Source organism: Neocloeon triangulifer, unplaced genomic scaffold (assembly GCF_031216515.1).
Source record: "Neocloeon triangulifer isolate White Clay Creek 2 clone unplaced genomic scaffold, ASM3121651v1 ptg000017l, whole genome shotgun sequence".
NCBI classification, from domain to species: Eukaryota; Metazoa; Arthropoda; class Insecta; order Ephemeroptera; family Baetidae; genus Neocloeon; species Neocloeon triangulifer.
In genome coordinates, this window is record NW_026775559.1 from 2,995,252 (window position 1) to 3,014,693 (window position 19,442).

The window sequence follows — 19,442 nt, forward strand, 5'->3', positions numbered from 1 at the left end:
ATTAAACTCGAGAAGAGAGCATTTCGTTGTAGAAAAATCGGAGATTTCCGGCGACGGGATTATGTCGGCGGTTGACGAGGGACGCACGCGTGTCATCAAACGCAGCTTACGGGGCCAAATCCCGAGAGACAGGGACGTCTAATGGAGTTGTGGGCAGAAGGCGGGAGATTATTTTTCATACCTGAGAGAATCGATTGAATGCCTCTGAACACTCGGCAGGGCTCACCCCATAAGACGAACACACGGTCGTGAACTCCTCCTCGTCGATGCAGCCGTCACCTGGGAAAAATATTACAGGCAAACATTGAGTACAAATTATTTGGTCCTTTTTGAAAAACGATTCCTACAGGATACCAAGACAAGCGAAGAGCCACGTTTTAAGATCAAATTCAATTTAAAAGAAGAGGTTCTAGTTAAAAACATTTTTTTCGCATATTATATGCTTCAAATATTTCTTTGAGACTCTAAAGCTACTTTTTTTAATTTTCATATAAGTGAAAAGTGAAATGAAATAAGGAGATTTGTAACTTTGAGTTTCTGCATGAATCTCTGACGGTTAAGATTTTTAAATAGAAAAAAATCACAAATTGCTTCAAGTTGAAATTTGTACTATTTTTGTCAAACATAACCATATTAGAGAAGAAAAAATCTGAAAAACATAATCGTAAATAAAGTAAGAAAACCTGTAAAAAAAATAGTGAAATTATATAAAAGTCTATCATATTTTGATTAAATAATAAATTAAATAACAGCGAATAAAAAACCCCATTAAAGAGAGAATTAGCAGCCAGCCCTATCAAAAAACAGACTAGAACTCATAAGCTTAATTTGAAAGCAAAATGGTTTCCAAATTAAACCAACTTGCTGAGCGCTGGGGTCTAATTATTTTAGATAGAATTCAACAAATAAAATTAAAAAATTAGTGAAAGATTAAGTTTAAAATTATTAAAAAGTTATAATCTAGCTGAATAATTTGAACTTTAATCATCATAAGATAAATTTTAAATTTCACATATTATTTAATAAAAATTTTATTTTATAAGTAATTTTTGAATTATATAAAATATTTGTATAGATTTGTTTTTCTTTTAAAGTTAAAAACATATCTTTGAACTAATTAAATAATTCATATTTCTTTAAAACAGTTGCATCACTTCTTCTTCACAGTAATTTTTATAAATATGCAATTCACTCACACATGTCATTAAACGATATATAATATATTAAAAAAAAAAACTGAAAAAAAACTGGGTTAGAATTTATCTTAAACGCATAATATGTAATTGGCAATTAATAAGTAATGCAGAGAGAAAAAAGTGTAAATGCATATATGATTTTGCAGCGGCACACAGCAACAATTATTTAAATTAGTCGCTGTCAGCTGACGACGAGTGAGAGGCTGGTGACGAACTAATTTCAACTTTCGCACGTGCTCACTGCTCGCGTCGGTTGTGTCGCCCTAGCATTGATAAACAAGCGCGCCTCTTGCTATACTAGGTCGATTTTCGCAAAATGTACATAGCCGCGCGACGTGGATAATGGCGGTTCGGCACGCGCCCCTCTAGCCCTGCCAGCGCGACGAGTAAATTTCGATGAAATATTCACGAGGACGGGCGCGCGCGAACACAATGACAACGTGCTGTCTCTTGCCAGAGACGCAAAAGAAAAAAACCAAGGACGCGCGGAATTGCGATTCCGAAATGTGGAGGACGTGCAAGCCCAGATTATCTTCTACATCAAAGTCTCGTTTTCTCAGAAAAGTTTATTTTGTTTCAAATTAAGTCAGGTTTTGTTTTTTTGTTCGTTTTCGTCGCTCTGGAAAACAAAATATCTCCATAGGAAGCGGAAACTAAAAAATTTATGGTATACAATAAAAAGCTTTTGTTTTTGCTATAATATATGGAGGAATGAAAAGGTTAAATTTCGAGAGAGGGCAGTAGAAAGATCATGCATTTTGAATTAATTTTAATGTGTTTTGTGGTAAATGCGATCATGAAAATGCTACGTTGCATTTTTTCTGTGTTCTCTTACGTGATTTTTTTTATTCATCTTAACAGCCGCCGAAATAAAATCAATTTTCAACTCAATAAGTAGGAAATTTAGTGCAACTCGACAAAGTTTAATTCATTCCATAATTCATATTATTTATTTTAAGAGGCGAGTTTATCAGTAAAAAACAAACAAATATTGAAAATGCAACAATAGAACTTAAAAATGAAGTGTTGGATTTTTGAAATAATTCGCTTCACTTGCTTATTGTTGAACTCCATTTTAAGTCTCCTGCAAAATTCTTGGACAAGATGGGGAATGTCAACCAACCGCAAGCTCAGCCGCAGCCGCAAAATCAGCCGCAGCCACAAGGCCAGCCGCAGCCGCAAGCTCAGCCACAGCCGCAAGCCCAGCCGCAGTCTCAAGTCCTGCCGCCAGCTCTGCCCCAGGGGCCGCAAAACCCTTTGGCTCCGCAACCACAACCTGTCCCTGAGATCGAGCCGCCAGACGTGGAACCTGCTCAGGTGGGAAACGTAAGCGTTTCTCTCTCTTCAAAAACTAGATTTTTAAAATTGTACATATTTTGATGTTGATTTTCGCCATGGTTGCAATTTGCAGCGCTTGCGATGTGATGAGCTTCTACCAGCAACTATTGGGATGTTGAGATCTGAGAACATTCCAACGGTCCATAAGCTTAAAACTCTGCCAAAGATGGAACTCCAGAGCTCATTGAGAGCCAACGGTCAGCAGGCAAAGACCGAGTGGGGTGAGAAATGCTAGATTTTGAGCCAATCTTAATTTTTAACTGAATCTCCTTGAAACAGGCAGAGACAGGTTGGCGCGAGCCCTGCACGAGTTCTTGTCCTCTGGCGTAGACAGGAATCCACCGCCAGTGGAGGGGCTGAAGTGCCTGGTTTGCAAGAATGGTCCATCCACATTCAGCTTCATGACCTGTGGCCATTTGGGGGTTTGTGGTGAGTGCCGCGAAGCAATGCTGCAGGGTCATGGACCCATGCTTGGCCCGAGGATGTGCAAATGCCCAGTCTGCGGCCAACAACACAAAGAAAACCAGGTTTCCCGAGTTTTCTTCACATAAGTTTGTTCTGCTGCCGTGTTGTTGTTAAAAGAATTTATTTGTAAATACCAATATTGAATTTGAATTTGATCATTGATTTTGAATTTAATTAATAAAACCATTTTTGAACCATACTTGTCCTGACTTAATTATGAACAATTTGATTGTAAAAAAAATAAAATGGATTTATTTAAATTTTTCAAAATGTTTCGGACATCTGTAGTCAGCCCCGTCTAAATTTTTATTATGCCGAGTCTTACAATTAGACTTATACATTTATTTTTACTTAACATCAGTTTTTATGAGTTTTTAAATTGACTAAAAGTCAGTCAATGACTTATTAATTGTTAATAATATCTAATGTGAGCAATATATTTTTCAAATATTTGCACATTTTCCCTTTTTTTAAGCATAAAAAATGGAATATTTAGCATTAAATTGAACTATGTTGGATACCTTGTTTTTAAATTAGGATATCTTTTAATAAAAATAACAAAAAAACACAAAAGTATTTAGCTGATTATTTGATTAAGTTTAGATTTTGACATAAAACTATAACCACTCAGAATAGTTCAAATTTTCAATTGAAACAGATAATGAAGTTCAGCTATACAAGGAAATGGGGTCGTACATAACGGTCGTTACATTGTTACAGACTGAAAAATCGTTCGCGCTCCACCACATTCCCATTTGGCATCGAGTAAGTGCTGAAAAAGCAGCAGCTTTTCCGGTCATTAGATGGAAAAAAGGGAAGACTCTTGATCATCATCACCATTAACTGAAGCGACTGCTGAAATTTAATTTGGTCCCGGCGTCAATTCTCTACTATCTACGTCAGCCCGACTCTCTTTTTTTTTTTTTATCATTTTCGCTCCGTTCTTTTTGCCACACGCCAAAATTTATTGACTTTTGGCCGGAATGCCCTTTGCAACGCCGGCAGCGCGTCTTTTACGACAATCAAGGCAGGCCTACATTCGCCGAACAGCAGGCCTATTTCTGGCCGCGCTCTTTGAACTCGGCGAAACTAATCCTTTCCGCAGCGGAATTCCCTTAAGCCGGCCAGAAGCGAAGCTAGGCAGTTTGCCGAGGTGTACGATGATGAAATTTGATGCGCGAAACACAGCATCTTCAAAGTGCCTGTTTGTTTTGGCTCCAGTGATTCGTTTCGCGTTCAAAGGAACGTGCGGAGATTTCGAGTGGAATATAAGAGGCCCGCTTCCCCTTTTTAAATCGGGGCTTAACAAAAGAGCCAAAGTTTGAGATTCTTTTACGTCATCGCAAATAAATAATAAAAAAGGCCTCGTAATGGAAACCAAACAATTGGAACAAAAGGCTAAGTAAATATTTTCTCGATTCGTAATGGAAAAATAAGATTTGGAGAAAGTCGAAAGGTTTTTTTTATTGAGTTAAGGAAAAGAAACGCATTGGCCGTAAAATGTAAATAGAGGTTGATATAGTTTATAAAAGACAGAAATAAAAATGCAGACGCAAAATGAACGTACTGTTATACAGAAACCTTTGAAAAGCATTTTGCCATCATTTAAAACAAATTCAATTCAATTTCAATTTATTTTTCTCCAAACAAGTCAATACAATCAATTGACAGATGGTGAATAAAAAATATACCTTATAAAATATAAAATTCACTATTTTTCAACAGTATAGTAATTTTGCGATAAAATATTTTGCTAGGTTCAGCATCTGTTGGAAAGATGCCATTGATGGATGGAAAATTATAAATAACAATTAATCCCTATAGACCTGAAAAGTCCCTGGGTTCTGTAAATCTCTTTTATTATGTTAAATCCTTTCAAATATCAACGATATCATCAAAATTAGCTTTCAATCTCTAGTCGATTTTTGAAACTGAAATTTTTTACTATTGATATATATTTTCCTTAACCCCATCAACCCCAACTGATCTTGTAACAAGTTATAAATATTTTTTTTAATGAGATGATGTATTTCCTCTGACCCATTTTGTCAGAAGCATTTCCTGCAAGAGGCGAAAATAAGTCTCGTCGCAGAACAAGGAAAGGAGTTGTCTTTGATCAGCGGTGTTTTGTTCTCTCGCACCACTTGATGCTCTTTGGCCAGGAACTGCACTTGACGGCTGCATTTAATAGAGCCGCCCTAACAAGGAGCGTGACTCTTTTCTTCCTTCCAAGTCTGCAGTCTCGAATAAAAAAATTTAACTTCTTCGGCCGGCGACAATCTGGACAATAATCATTACTGTCGTCTGGTTTTTCTCCACGTGCTTTAATAAAATGCCTGAACTTTGTCTCTCTGCACTGTGTCGTCATTTATGTGACTTGTCGCGGGACGTTATTATATTCCTCTCCGCAGCACCCCTGTGTTTCTCTGCATTGCATTAATTTAATGAAAAATGCCAAGGACTTTGCAGGAAAAAAAAATGAAAATGGTGCAGTTCGTCAAAACGACGTCATTAATATCACTAACCTCCCCTGCGCAAGCACAACCGAGAGAGATATTAAAAAACCCTTGGATCTCAAGTCCGGCCCGCGACCTACTTGCTTGATTCCAGCCACTTTGTGGGAGACAAACTGAGATGCTCCGACAGCAAGTTGTGATGGACGCGATTTTTCACCCATTATAAGTTTCTTTTTAAGTGCCGCAACTTTTTAAACATTGCTTTAGTTTCAAGAATTGTTTATTGGGTTCAAATGAGGGCAACTATTCCCAGATTTAGCAATCATTTCAAATGTATGTAGTTTGCATCAATTTATCGATCATAAATTGAAATTTATTGTATTTTATTCACATTAAGAGAGAAAAATGTCAAATCTTTCCAATTACAACATAAATTTTGAAAAATTACAAAATTTGAGAATTATTAAATGTACAGCAAATTTATGAATTAATTTAGACTGTATAAAATCAATGTTCAATTGGAAGAGAGAATTATTAAGTATTCTGTTTCAACATGTTGTGAAAGCATAATATATTTTGTGAGAGATGTGAAATTTTAAAAATAATATTCAGTAATTTTAAAAATAAAGGGAAACTCGCTAAAAAAAAATTTGCTCCAAAAGTCTAAATTATTTGACAAAAAGAAAAAAAAATGTTACTTTAATTATAAAAATGTAATTTAACAGTGGTTTAAGGGAAAAATTTCCTTGGAATGCATTTTTTTTTTTATAAAATAAGTAACCTTAATTTTAAAATTAAAAAATAAATTTATAAACAGAATTTATATCTGACAGTTTTCAACAGAATTATTTTGAGATTTCTTTGAGTGCGAGAAAATTTCGTCCGAGTTCTATGGTGTCATACCTCACTTTTATTTTTGGGGAGAGACAAAGAAGAAGAATCATCTCGCTCTTTTTTATGTATAAAATCTTTTCCTCCAGTGAAAATTTAATAAATCCGGCGGCACCTGCTGCAGAGGAAATGCGCTTGTTGGCATCTCTCCTTTTCTTTCTTTTCCATTCGCGAGGAGCAAATCAATGCAGTATTTTTTTAATTACGCCAAAAGAGCGGCCCCGTCTCTTTCTGCAGCGGCACAGCTTAATACTCGGCGGCGCCGGAACGTGATGTATAGCCAGACGCGTGATTTCGTTCTCAGCGGGTGCTGTTAATCTGTCCGTCCATCGCGCGCCCGGAAAGTCTCTGCATTGCAGGCTCGTCTAACACTTCCTTTATTTGCCTTTGTGCAAGAGCAACGGATGGATTCATTTGCATACGAAAATCAACTCGTTACGCTCCGATAGCTTGCGAGGCTACATTGAATTTCTTAATTGCTTTTCCTCACAAAATGCTTTTCAAAATGAAGCAAGATATATCAAAACTGATGGCAAGAAAGATTTTTAATGAAAACTTGAAATAAAACATATTAAAGATTATTTATTAACATGTTTTGTATTAATTTGTGTAGTTTTCCACGTAGAGTGGTTTTCCAATCGATTAAATTGCATTTGAAACGCGTTCTCCAGTTAAATTATGATTACACTCGTAACGTCTCAAAAAATGGCAAAATGGGAATTTCAGGTACTCACCAGAAGTGTCCTCGAGATCAAACATGAAGTTCATGTAGCGCTGCTGCCATTCAAGGGCCGGTCCCGAGTTGCGGGCGTACTCGTCCCACATCATGCACCACTCCTCGTGGCTCACCTGCAAGCAGAAGCACATCCATCAACATCCCATCCATTACGGGGCTCCACGTCTACAAAAACACACACACAAATGAAACAAAGGCCCTTAATTAGCGAGCCCAGCTCTCACGCGAAGGAGGTGAAAATTTCAGCCGAAAAGACGTCTGATGAAAGGGTTTGATCCTGCAATCTCTGACGGCACCAAAGGCTGATCTTTTTATTATTATTTTTTTTTCAAAGAGCTCTCTTGCAAGGGAACACCGCCAATCTCCCCAATTCAGTAATTGATTAAAGTTTAATTATTCTGAGACATATAAATTATTATATGTCACTTGAAACCAGCTAAATACTTAATTGGTATTCAATAACTATTTTTAAATTTCTAACGTTTTTGCGAGAAATAATAAATTTATTTATTTTTCTCCAAATAAGTAAAAAGAGGTGAAATCTTTATTAATTGAAATTTATCAAAGAAAATAAAACCTGCATGCCACAGATTTTTACCGTTCCTCATCCAAATTTTATTTTAGCTCAATAATAAGATTTTAGATTTTAAAATACACCCTCTTTTTCACCATACTTTCAAGCATAATTTTCAAAACACACTAAATCAAGGATTGGAATTTTGAAAACAAAACGTCATTTCATCTCATTTGGGTCACATCTATTAAATTTTACAAAAACTTTTTATGAAGATTGGCGGGCGTTCCCTTGTCAGTGATTTTCTTCCGCTCGGGCATTTTTTCCTGCCAACTTTCGTCAACAATTGATAATCGATGCAAAAGTTTTCTCCCCACAAAACCAATAAAGGGCAGCGGCAATTTCAACATCATCTCTTTTTCGGCAGGGGAAGAAATTTTTAAGTGTGAAATTTGCATACAAAAATGCAAGGGTTGACATAATAATAATAACGAAGGCTTATTTTCTGAATAGCTCATGCTGCAGGCCGACTTGCATAAATTGGAAAAGCGGAAAACTGGGGCGAATAAATATGCAGAGGGCGGAATGCGATAAAAAACAGCACTCCTTCTTGCTCTCTCTCGTTTAAAATTTATCCTCTCTTCGTTAACAATTCGGTCCGAAGGGCAAAACATTTTATCTCCGGCTCGATTCTGTCGACTCTGGATATTTTTTCCCTTCCTTGGAGGCGATTAGGCAAAAAAAAAAAGGAAGAAAGAGGGACGCCGGGCATGCAAGTTCCTTCTGCTCTCCGCACGTATATGAATAAATTTGTTGCAGCCGTGGCGAAGGCAACTGCTTTTGTACATGGCCTTTTCCTCCTTTCCAGAAAGATATGTACACACGTGGCGCTTTTTTTAGAGGTGCGCGCTGCTACTTTGGATCCTCTAGAGGAAAAGCGGACCAGAGTAACAAAGAGGACCTGCAGGCCTCTAGCTCTGTTGTGTATTTCGCAACACTGTACATGACTACCGCGCCCGATCTCTCTTTGCTAAACATGTGGTGAAAAGAGACGACGTATGCAGAGAAAGAGGCCTTTTTTCTCGAGACAGACGTCGAGTGGTGCTTGCTTGCCTTTCCAGCTTTTTGAAATCTAGAGCGCTAAAGAGCTGCCAAGAGACCTAATTTGCATTGCCGGAAGAATTTCCTAAATATTAAACAGTTGGAAAATTCCTGACTTTTAAGTCGCACATGTCTTGTTTTTTCGCATGTTGCGTTTCCAACAAATAATTTTTCCAAACATCAAACAAAAAAATATTCCCGATTCTTTAAATTTGTTGTTTGTGTTGAAAATATCATTAAAATAATTTAAAATAATATGATAAATAAATTAGTATCAATTTAAAGGTTCTTATTACTATTATTTCATTTTTTTTAGCTTCTCATAAAGCTTTTCCATTTAAAATGATTTTTTTCCTCTTTTCAGGTTTGCTAATTTTTTTTATTTTTCTTTATAGGTGGACCTTTTGGTTCACCAACGAACTTGAAAATTAAAATTTATCATAGATAAAGCCATAAATTAAATATAACAATTTGATAAAACAATATTACTGTAAAGTTACATAATTTATTTCATTTTGGGAAAGCCAAACATTACATGTGTTCATAATTGTATTATTTCTGGGCCGTGACACATGCAAGCCTGTGGCGTTTTTTGGAATAAACAGAACATGTAATAGCAAATAGAAATAATTGTATAAAAAGGGTTCTGACTTAAAAAAAAGGCGAAAGTAAGTGGATAACTTGCAAACTAGTACGTAAATGGTGCACTTTAAACCTTTAAATGATGGAAAAAAAGATCAGACATTTATTTTGGCATTTTTTTTTCTATCTTACCTGACCGTCCTTGTTGGAGTCGGCGCGAGCTCGGAGGCCATCCCACACGTTGATCAAGATGTCCTGGGTCTGCTGGAACTTGGGGTCTCCAGGGTGGAAACCTCGCATGCGGCAAATTCGCTACGGACACAAAGATAAAGAGAGATTGAGCGAATTGAAACTTGGGCTATGTGTGAATAAATAGATTCAGCGACGGAGGCCGGCCAAGTTACATTGCAAGAAGAAGAAATAAAGCGAAGAGGGAAACTTTCCTTGCGTCGGAAGAGGGCGAACTGCCGCAGAATGAGAGCAGTAGGTTTTCGCAGCGACCGAGCAAGAAGGGTAAGTGAAACCGTTGTTTGCCCAACCGGCTCATCATTAAAGCCGCACTCTGTTCTGAAGCGATAAATGAACTTGTCATTTTCATCTCGCAAAATTAATTGGATGGAATTTTAGCTGGTCGGAATACCTGATTTAAATTTTTGGTTTTAAAATTAGTAAGCTAAATATTTCTGAATCATTACTATGATTCACTATGATTGAGCTAATTATATTGATATAAAGTTTATCCTTTGTGATCCTTTGCATGATAAAAAAAAATGCCAGAAATAATGGGGGAGATTCAATACTTAGCTCTCCCGGGATAAATCCAAAGGGATAAAATTTAAACCACTGTCCCGGGTTAAATATTTTTTAGCCCGCCTTCAATTGTTTGTCCCCCAAATCAATGGGGATAACTTTTCTTACCCCCCTAAACGGGACAAACATTTGACCCGCGCTAAAATCAAATCAGCTGGTTATTAAAAGATCCTCAACATGCTCGCGAACTTTTTAATTTTGGCCAATTGCAACGAAAAAAAAACTTTTTCAAATCGGAATTTTGTGAGGATCATGGAAGTGAGGGCAAAATTGAAATCTAAAGCTAACACAAAAATCTGTATACAACATAATTTGAAATTGCTTATTTATTTAATTTTTTTTTTTGCTCAGAAACATTTAAAGATCTCTTCATCAAAGCGAAATTATGCAAGAATTTTTTTTTCTTTTGTAAAAATTTTATGCATGTAAAGTTACAGTTCGCAACTCCAAAAATTAAAATTTTCAAATTTATTGTCTCATTTGTAGAGAAATTATATTCGCTAAATATTTTAATTGCACTTTACAAATAACAATAATGGAAAAAGTTAGTGAACATGAAAAAGTAAAAAAAGTTTATGATTTTCTTTCATCTGAAGTGTTGCTTAAATATTTCAAAGTGAAATTGGTCAAATAAATCTTTTTCTTATGGCTATCAAATCAAGTATTCAACAGATCCAACAGTTCTGCACCGACCAAAGAGTTGAATCCAATTGGATCCAACAGTTTGGCACCGACCAAAGAGTTGGATCCAACAGTTGCATTGAAGAGTTGCATTCCGTCAACCAGCCATCAACTATTTCGACTGCTGAGCCAGTTGAACTTGCTGTCAATTTTAAACAAAAAGGTCAGCCGATGGTAAAAAAAAAAATAATAATAAAATGGAGTCAAAAATTTTCTTGACATATGCCGAGTGTCATTGCATTTTTGACAGCCGGCAGCCAGTAACCAGCCACTGGTTCAATAATTGATTTAATAGCCATAAGAAAAAGATTTATTTGACCAATTTCACTTTAATGACAAGGTCTTTAAATATTTGGGCAACACTTCAGATGAAAGAAAAGCTATACTTTTTTTTTACTTTTTCATGTTCACTAATTGCCGGCACTGCTGGTATTGCCGGCATGTTGAGCATGTTGAGGATCTTTAAATAACCAGCTGATTTGATTTTATCCCTTTGGATTTATCGCGGATATCTTTTATCCCCGGAGAGCTAAGTCTATTGAATCTCCCCCAATTTTTTTATACAAGTCACTGAAATGGTGAATAATAATTTAGTTTCAAAAATCATGTTTATTAATGTATCACCGGGCATTCTCTGCCCAAATACATCATCCATACATTCAATATTATAAATTACATTGATTACAAGAGAGAGAAATTACATCAAAAAATACAAAGACAGAACATACAAAATAAATTCCTGAAATTCATATTGTTGATTATAATATTTTTGTTTGTTGTAATTTACCTTATCGGTCCAGAAAGGTTTAAATATTTTATCCACAAAATCACCTATTATCAATTTAATACAATGTTTAATCGGTTTAATCAATAAGTTTTGAACTATAAAAGCGCAATTAAAAATTTAATTTGAAATTTAAACAACAAACTTGTCAAACTGAAATATATATTTTTTTTTGATATTATTATTAATTATATTTCTTAGTTCATTTTTAGCTTTTGGCTCTTAGTCTGTAGTCCTTAAGTTAAAAAAAATTTATTTTGGTTTAAAGAACTATCTCTAAGCAGTGCATTTGCTTGGAGATTTTTTAAAATGAAAAAATATAATGACAATTGACCCCTTTTCTAAGTCCTTTCCTGTTTCGAATCGAAATTGAAAATTGCAGCTGAGAGTATCATCTGGGTCAGAGGAAATGATAATATAAACAGATTGCGAGAGGGGCCAGAGGGAAGCCGGCCTTTGAATACACATTGCCATTTGAAATTAAATTCAGCGGGCGGTATCACCATCATTTTAATCCCGCCAAAAGGGGAACAAAGTGGTTGGTGCAAACCCTTGGTGAGCCACCTCTCTCTTTTACGACGAGCCCTTATTTTGCGCCGAGTTTCCTCCGCTCGTAATTTTTTTCGTGCCAAATTTAACGAGGCGCACATCTCGTGGTGCAATGTCTGCTGAGAGGCAGCAATGACGGGATCCCACCCTTTCACCACATGAATTATTTAGAATCTCCCTGATGTTTTCTACCTGCTCGCAAAGTTGTTGTTGATTTCGCTGCCGGTTTTCTGCTACTTTTTGCTACAAAGCCAAGTAAGTAAAGTGCAGGTCGGAGTGAAACGGACGTTCATGCACTCAAAGTACTGCACCTGCCTCGTTAGTCGGAATCGTTTTTCACCAGTAATATAGAGATTGAATGTATGTGCGCCACTAAAAAGGAATTTGTTGCAGTTTTTTTCACACACAAAAAAGCAGAAAGCTTTTCGCGTTGATAAAAGGTTTTCATGCGGGATTAGTCAATATCTAATTACCTATGGTCCTTTGTGCAACATTTTTATGCGGGTTGGCCACGAATATTTATTGGGAGTGGAATATTCCAATAAACCTCGGACGTTAGTTTCAAAACAAATAAAATGAAAGATCCAGGTTTTTTTACAAAAATTTATCGAAAATCAATCATCAGAAAGCCTCAGGGGATACTGATTACAATGCATGTAGTACTTTTTGAAATATTTTCTTTTGGAAAAGATAAAAACGTTTTTTTTTTCCTGATGTTTACCGGAATTTTGCAATTCAAAGAGCTATTATGTAAATTTTTGAAACCTCCCCCTCAAGCACATTTATGGAATAAAAGCTCGCCAATTATTATTTACATAGGGATATAACCGTTAGGGCGACCGCCGCGTGTAATAAAAATCAATAAAACTAATGTGCAGAACAGGAGATTGGCTGTTGCGGGAAAAGGAAAGGAGCGCTGGCAATTTTCTTAACATACACGCCGCCCAGAAGCACGCGCGCATTGATTAATTTCTCGACGTTTAAGGGCGTGATTAATCACCTGCGTTCTGAGCACAATTAATAATTTCCCTTCAAGACGCTGCCGACCGGGGCCACCAACAACTTTGCATTTTCACCAAAGATAATCAACGCGAAGATGTGCGGTAATTACAAATCAATGAGCGTGGTTAATTTTGACAGGCGGAAAAATTAGTAGATTAAGTTAATGGGGATGGTAACAAGAATCAAGCTAGTGGGAAAAAAATGAAGTGACGATTTGAATTCACAAAAATATTTATTTTGATCACTTTTTTTTGCAATTCTGGTGTCAAATATTAAATATTTTGAATAGATATTTATTCTATTTTTGAATACTTGTGGAATTTTTGGTGCTAATGTTCTCTTTTTTGTCATACAAAATATTAGTAAAATTGCCCTACAGGTGATTTATATGGAACGGAGAAAATCTATTTTTAGTGATTAGGATTAATTATTGACAGAAATGGACAAGCTGAAAATTTTTGCTTTAATAACAAACAAAACTCTAATTATTTTAACTTCAATTTGCATACATATATGGATTTTAATTGTAGGATTCATTTTTTTGTTTGTGAAAATAAGGGATTTTTATTGTTCGGTCTCGACAGGAATACTGACAGAATTTTTTTACCCATGAATTTATCTTCCTTATTTGGTCGCAGCCTGTTCCGGCCGATTAGCCTCGATATCTATCAGCAAATGTGATTTTATTATACTCGGACGCACAGATTGCGGAAAAGCTGAATGAGCTGCGGCGGTCCTGCTTTTGTGACAAATCGACGTTATCGGCCGGCACGTTGAGCGGACACCAATAAATTGGATGAAAAATTAGCTGGAGCGGCAGCCAAAAGACCCGGTCGGCGATTAGCGGAATTAGTGGAGCGCGACTAGGAAAAAATATAATCAGCCGCGCCCGCCAGAATGCTTTTCCACGCGCGGCCATTATTTATAATCTGTTGGCGAAAACGCGATTTTAGCAGCGCGCTCCAGTGAAAAATATGCCTCGGAACTGATAAAAACAAAGAGCATTAATTTGTGAAGAACTCTACGGAGTTCCTGTTTTTATGTGAACGAAAAGGCCGCTTTTGAAAACAAAATTTGTGCTGATGTTTTTTATATTAAATCCGTGCTTACAAGCATTAAAAAACACAAGCTTAAAAGATGATTAATTTTAATTCTTCACTGCAGTTTTTTACGGCTCAAATTCGACGGCACAGAAAATAATTTGATGGGCAAAAAACCCACATATATGCCCAATAAAATACTAATAATCTCTGAATTATTGCTGCTTTGATTTTGAAATTTTAGAACTAATTGTACAAAACACACACTTTATTTATATTTAATTTTTTTTTTTTTTAAAGAAAATGTCTTTAATCAAAGTCAATCTCAGAGGTAAACTTTAAAAATACCATGTTATAGCAAATATGGAGCATTTGACTGAAATTGACAATTAATTTATGTTTTAAAGTTACTAAAAACATATTTCTATTTTGAATTATAATCTTTTTCAAGAACATCAAAAAAAGTTGTAAAATTTTTTCATCTTCCAACGAATGTCAGCATCAGCATTGCAGATTACTAATAATAGTTATTTGCAAAAACGAAACTTAAAACAAAATTTATCACCTCATATGTGTCATCAACAATTTTGCAGAGATCAAAGTTAAGTGCAATCAATCACAAGTATTATGTTCCCACTTCCCGTATTGTATAAAAAGTTATTTCTGTCAATCAATCCCTTTTTCAATATTTTTGTAATTTCAAAAGCGCTACGTTGAAACAATCTCTTTCAAAAACAATATCCGCAAAAATCTCTCCCTGCAAAATTGTTCATTTCCCACCACTACGCGAGAGGGATTTGGTTTGGTGGTTGTGTGCGTGTGCCACTCCAACCGAGACAACAGACCGGGAAAATCGTTAATCTAATTAAAATTTCATCGTTTTAAGTAAGGCCCTGTGTTTTGTTGCAAAGGGGTGAAGGGCTGCGAAAGTGACGCGGAAACTGCTCTCGATTTGATAGATTGCGCGGCGCGCTTGTTGCACACTTTGTTCGGTGCTTTTTAATTAAATTTGCGCTTTCCAGTCTCGAGTGTCGCGCGCGGTTGCGGTGCAAAATATTTTCAATAACGCGCGTCGACGGCTTTGACACACGTGCGCGCGACGAGACCGTCTAATCAATCACGGCACACTCGGTTTTTGCGATCATGTTCTTATAGAGCCGAGGGAGCTTCTCGTCGACTTTGTGGAAAAACTTTTTATTGTTGTCATACATGCTATGGAAAGCCAATCACTTTGATCTCCCATTGAATGAGCGGTTTTCGTTCAATAATGCTCTTCAGTCGTAGAAATGAAAGAATTGAGCTGTTGAAAGGAAAAGTTTCCTGGCGTTGTTGAAGCCGCTCGATTTCTTCCTCAACTTTTTCATCAATGGTGCGCTCATACAGACTAAAGAAGTGAAAAAAATTAATTAATGTAAAAAAATGTATGAGTTACTAAAAAGTGAAATCTATATTACCATTCACATTTCTTAAATTTTTTAGCCATATTTACATCAAGGTCGTTTAAATTTTTATACTTTTTAATCTAGCAGAATTATTTGAATTTGAAAAAAAGTATTTTGTATTAAACGCTTTTGCGTACAACTGGGGACTGGGGTGCAATGCAAATACCCTTCTCAACAATTCGAACACATCGTTGAACTTCCATTTTTAAACATATTGATGTATTTTATTTTTGTAACTTTGTATAAATACTTTTTTTTCTTATCTTTTAGAATTCCCTTTTTTACTTCCTCAGTTATTTATTACCAAACATATAGGATATTTGCCTCCTATAGAGATGCAAATTTCTTGAATTCATGGTTCGGCGTCCTGAGGCTCCATTAAATAATTCATCCCCAGAAATCTGTTTGGCTAAGCCTGCAGGCAGAAAACCGGATTCCCAAATCCAAAAAGGCACACCATCAGAGAGCTGTTACGGACGCGATGCTAAATTTGTGCCTCCCTTGCAAAATTCATGCCGAGACCCGGCCTATTTTGTTTGATGGCATGTCCGTTTTATGCCCTCTCTCGACCGGCTCCTCGCTTAAATCCCTGAGGAGTGGCCCTAATGTTTTTGGGTATTTTGGGTTTAGGGTTCCTTTAAAGCGGAAAGTTGCTTCTGAGGTCAAGTTGAACGATGTCCCTTTTTGACGCAAAAATTTATCAATCAACAGAATGAATTAATTGGTCAATTAACCAGGGTGAAAAGTTCACCTTATATTCCGTATTGAGCTAAAATTAGATATTTATTATTTTAATTATGTAAATAACGTGGAGTTGGAGAAGATAGGGTTAAAAGGATAAGTTAGCTTCTCTAAATACAGGAATTAAATAGCGCTTTTATATTTAGAATATAAATTATTTACTTTTCATTAATTATATACTAGAAAGATGATTCAACTTATTAAGCTAAGTTTGTGAAATTTTTGGAAAATATCTGCACAAAAAATGGTTATAAAAGAAATACCAACTTTCTTTAAATCCGCACGTAATTATTGTAGGACACGAGATTTGCATGCTGTGCACTTTTCCTCTTATTAATTGCATACCGTGTGTCTGCTGCACACTTGAATCCACACTCGCACACGGCGCAAAGTGCTGAGCAAATGGCAGCGTGGCCCGTGTTGATAAAACAAAGAAGACTTCGAGTGAAAGAAGGAGCAGGGCAAGGAAATGAACTTTCTCGGCTGGCTCGGGGTGGGCAGAGGCGACGGGCGACGACGGGCGTGTGTTTGTGCCGCATTGCGAGAGAGCGCCTCGGAATTCTCGCTGCCCTTCTCTCTCCGCAAACCCGCATTACACTAATGCAAAAGAGCGGCGGCGTTTTTTGCTTTTTCCACTGCGAGATTTGGCGCAGGGGACCGTTCAAGTTCCCGTGTGAAAATACATGGGGGTTCTCCACTCTCGAATGTGGCCCCCCATTCGACGCGTGGGTACTTAATTTGAATTTAATTATGGGAGGCCCAAGAGGGCGAGCAGTTGAGAAAGAAATAGCTCCGCACTCCGCATATACGCGTCCCGCAACCTAATAATGTCGTAACATGGCCCATAGAACTAACCCCGCTAAATACGGTCCGACTCATTTAATTTGGATTCTAGTTTAACCAATGAATTCTTATTTTTCTTCAAGTTTTATTTTACTTTTTAATAGTTTAAATAGCTACGACCATTAATAATAAGAAAATACCTTTGATTTGAAATAATAATAATTTGAGGGTCATCATATTGATTGATTTGCCTGAGCTATTGATGGATGGACTGTTAGAATAAAAATAGAAAAAAACCGCTATCAATTTTAAAATTTTCAATGTCCGAGTTTGAATCATTAATACAATAATTATTCTTACCAACGTTTTAAATCTTTGTCACAAATTAATTCACTTAGGAATAAAATGCAATAGTTAGAACTTCCAGAGAATGCAGAATCCAATTATAATATTTAAATAATTATTAAAATATTTATATATATTTTTCTAAAGTTTGGTTGAATAAATATAAATTCTAAAAAAAAAGTATTAATCACAACAATATTAAACTTTTGACTTTGTCTGTGGCGTGTCTCAAAAAAATGTAATAAATACATTCATCGCGTATCTTCCATCCTAACCATGCAAATCAACCCTCTTTCTCCATTCTCTCTCCCGCCGTATTCAAGTTTGATTTTCCGGCTCATTTCTGTTGCAAAAGAAATAGTGAAAAAACACACTCTGCAAGCGTTGAAGCTTTGAAAAGGCAGTCTCGTGGCGGCGACGGTTGATGATCATGAGAAATTCCAGCAGCAGCACCTGGCTTAATTGAATTTCAGCCTTTCTCACTTGACAATCACGAGAGAGAAGAGTGAGAGAGCGGCTGTGCGGGTGGCATACATACTGCAAGGCTCCGCTTAAAAGCGGCGGTGTAAAAAGAGGCCGCCGAGCGTTCACCTGACCGGCCAGGGGCGCTCTTGACCCTCAACAGAGCACATCAAACTTTCATAATATTATACTTCTCCATACACGGCCTGCAGAACATGGCCCAGTTGGTAACATACATATCGGCAGCAGAGGACACGCGAAAAGTTTTGCGAACACAATTTATGGCAATTCTCTAGGGGCAAATTAATAAGAAAAAGGTCTTCACAAAAAAACGGAAATCGAAAAGTAGGAAACAATGTTTATGAAATTGACAAATTTGAAACCATTTTGAAATTTATATCGATAGTTTTCCGTTTTCCTTCAGCAAAAAGTGACGTCAGACAAGGTGGTAATGAATATTGTTTCTTTGTGCTGCTGAATATTTTAAGTTGGTTTTATTACAAATGGTTGTTTTGCCCGTTTATTGCTTCATAAAAAAAAAATAATTTCATGCTCAATTTCATTTTTGATGGAATATTAAAAAAAAAACTTATCAAGGAAAACTGAATTTTATTCAATTCATAACGAATCAATTCTTTAATAGATAAACTTCTAAAAAGAATTAGTACGTTTTGTTATAATGTGATGTATAGCAAAAATTGTTAATGGTGGATCGATGTAAATTTTGTTTAAAGCAACTTAGAATTTGATCAGAAAAGATCCCCAAAATTTTGAAAGAAAAAGATTTCTTGTTCTATAATTTAAAATAATTGAAAACCCCATTAAAAAAAAATCAAGAATTACATTTGGATGAAAATGGTAACAAAATATGTTAAATCGCGTTTGTACAATTTTTTTTTAATCTATGCATAATTGTGTACAATTTTCAGAATTTTTTTTGCTAATGTCCTTACATATGTATAGGTTATCATATTTGCAAAATATGCCACCAATTTCAACCAAAAACTCTTTTATGCGCAATAATTGCAGGACAGGAGCTCCAATCCTGTAAATTTCATTATTTTAAAATCCATAAATTTGAGGAATACATTCGAAAAGTAGCAATGAAAAGATTAAAAAAAAATGCAATTGGTCATTGGTTGTCGCATTCCTGTATTCGGGTTTTGCCACTGACAACATAGTTCAGGCCATTTCACACAGGCAGGCAAATTGTGTTTTTCCTCGCTTGCTCGGTCCGTTCGCCAGCCCGCCTTCGTCTCATCCTTTTCGCAAAGCCGTCGCTTTTTGCCCGCCCTCAAGCTCGCTGCTTTATTTGCAGTGCGATCCTCTTTAAAGAAAAAAGCAGGAGGGTCAAAAGTACGGACGGACGGCAAATAAAACAAGCGACATTCTCCGCTGCTTTTTATGTGCAACACGGCCTCTCCCGTCTCGAGATGTTAAATAAAAAACAGCAGAGCCACGTCAATTTCGTCCCGTGTGCACTTTTCACACATATCGCACCCCAGACAATTTGCAATCAGGTGC

The 19,442-nt window shown here is 36.3% G+C and overlaps 1 protein-coding gene across 4 annotated transcripts in view; it reads right to left on the reverse strand.

The window, feature by feature from the left end:
* The window catches only part of LOC132203498 (calexcitin-2), a 49,392-nt gene that overhangs the window by 1,490 nt on the left and 28,460 nt on the right, over positions 1-19,442 (reverse strand). For all 4 annotated transcript variants that reach the window (XM_059631310.1, XM_059631312.1, XM_059631308.1 and 1 more), the window contains 3 exons: positions 9,472-9,591; positions 7,081-7,195; positions 182-279 (listed from right to left, as the gene is read on the reverse strand). In XM_059631310.1, coding sequence (XP_059487293.1) covers positions 182-279; positions 7,081-7,195; positions 9,472-9,591 — 333 coding nt within the window. The remainder of the gene's footprint in view (positions 1-181; positions 280-7,080; positions 7,196-9,471; positions 9,592-19,442) is intronic.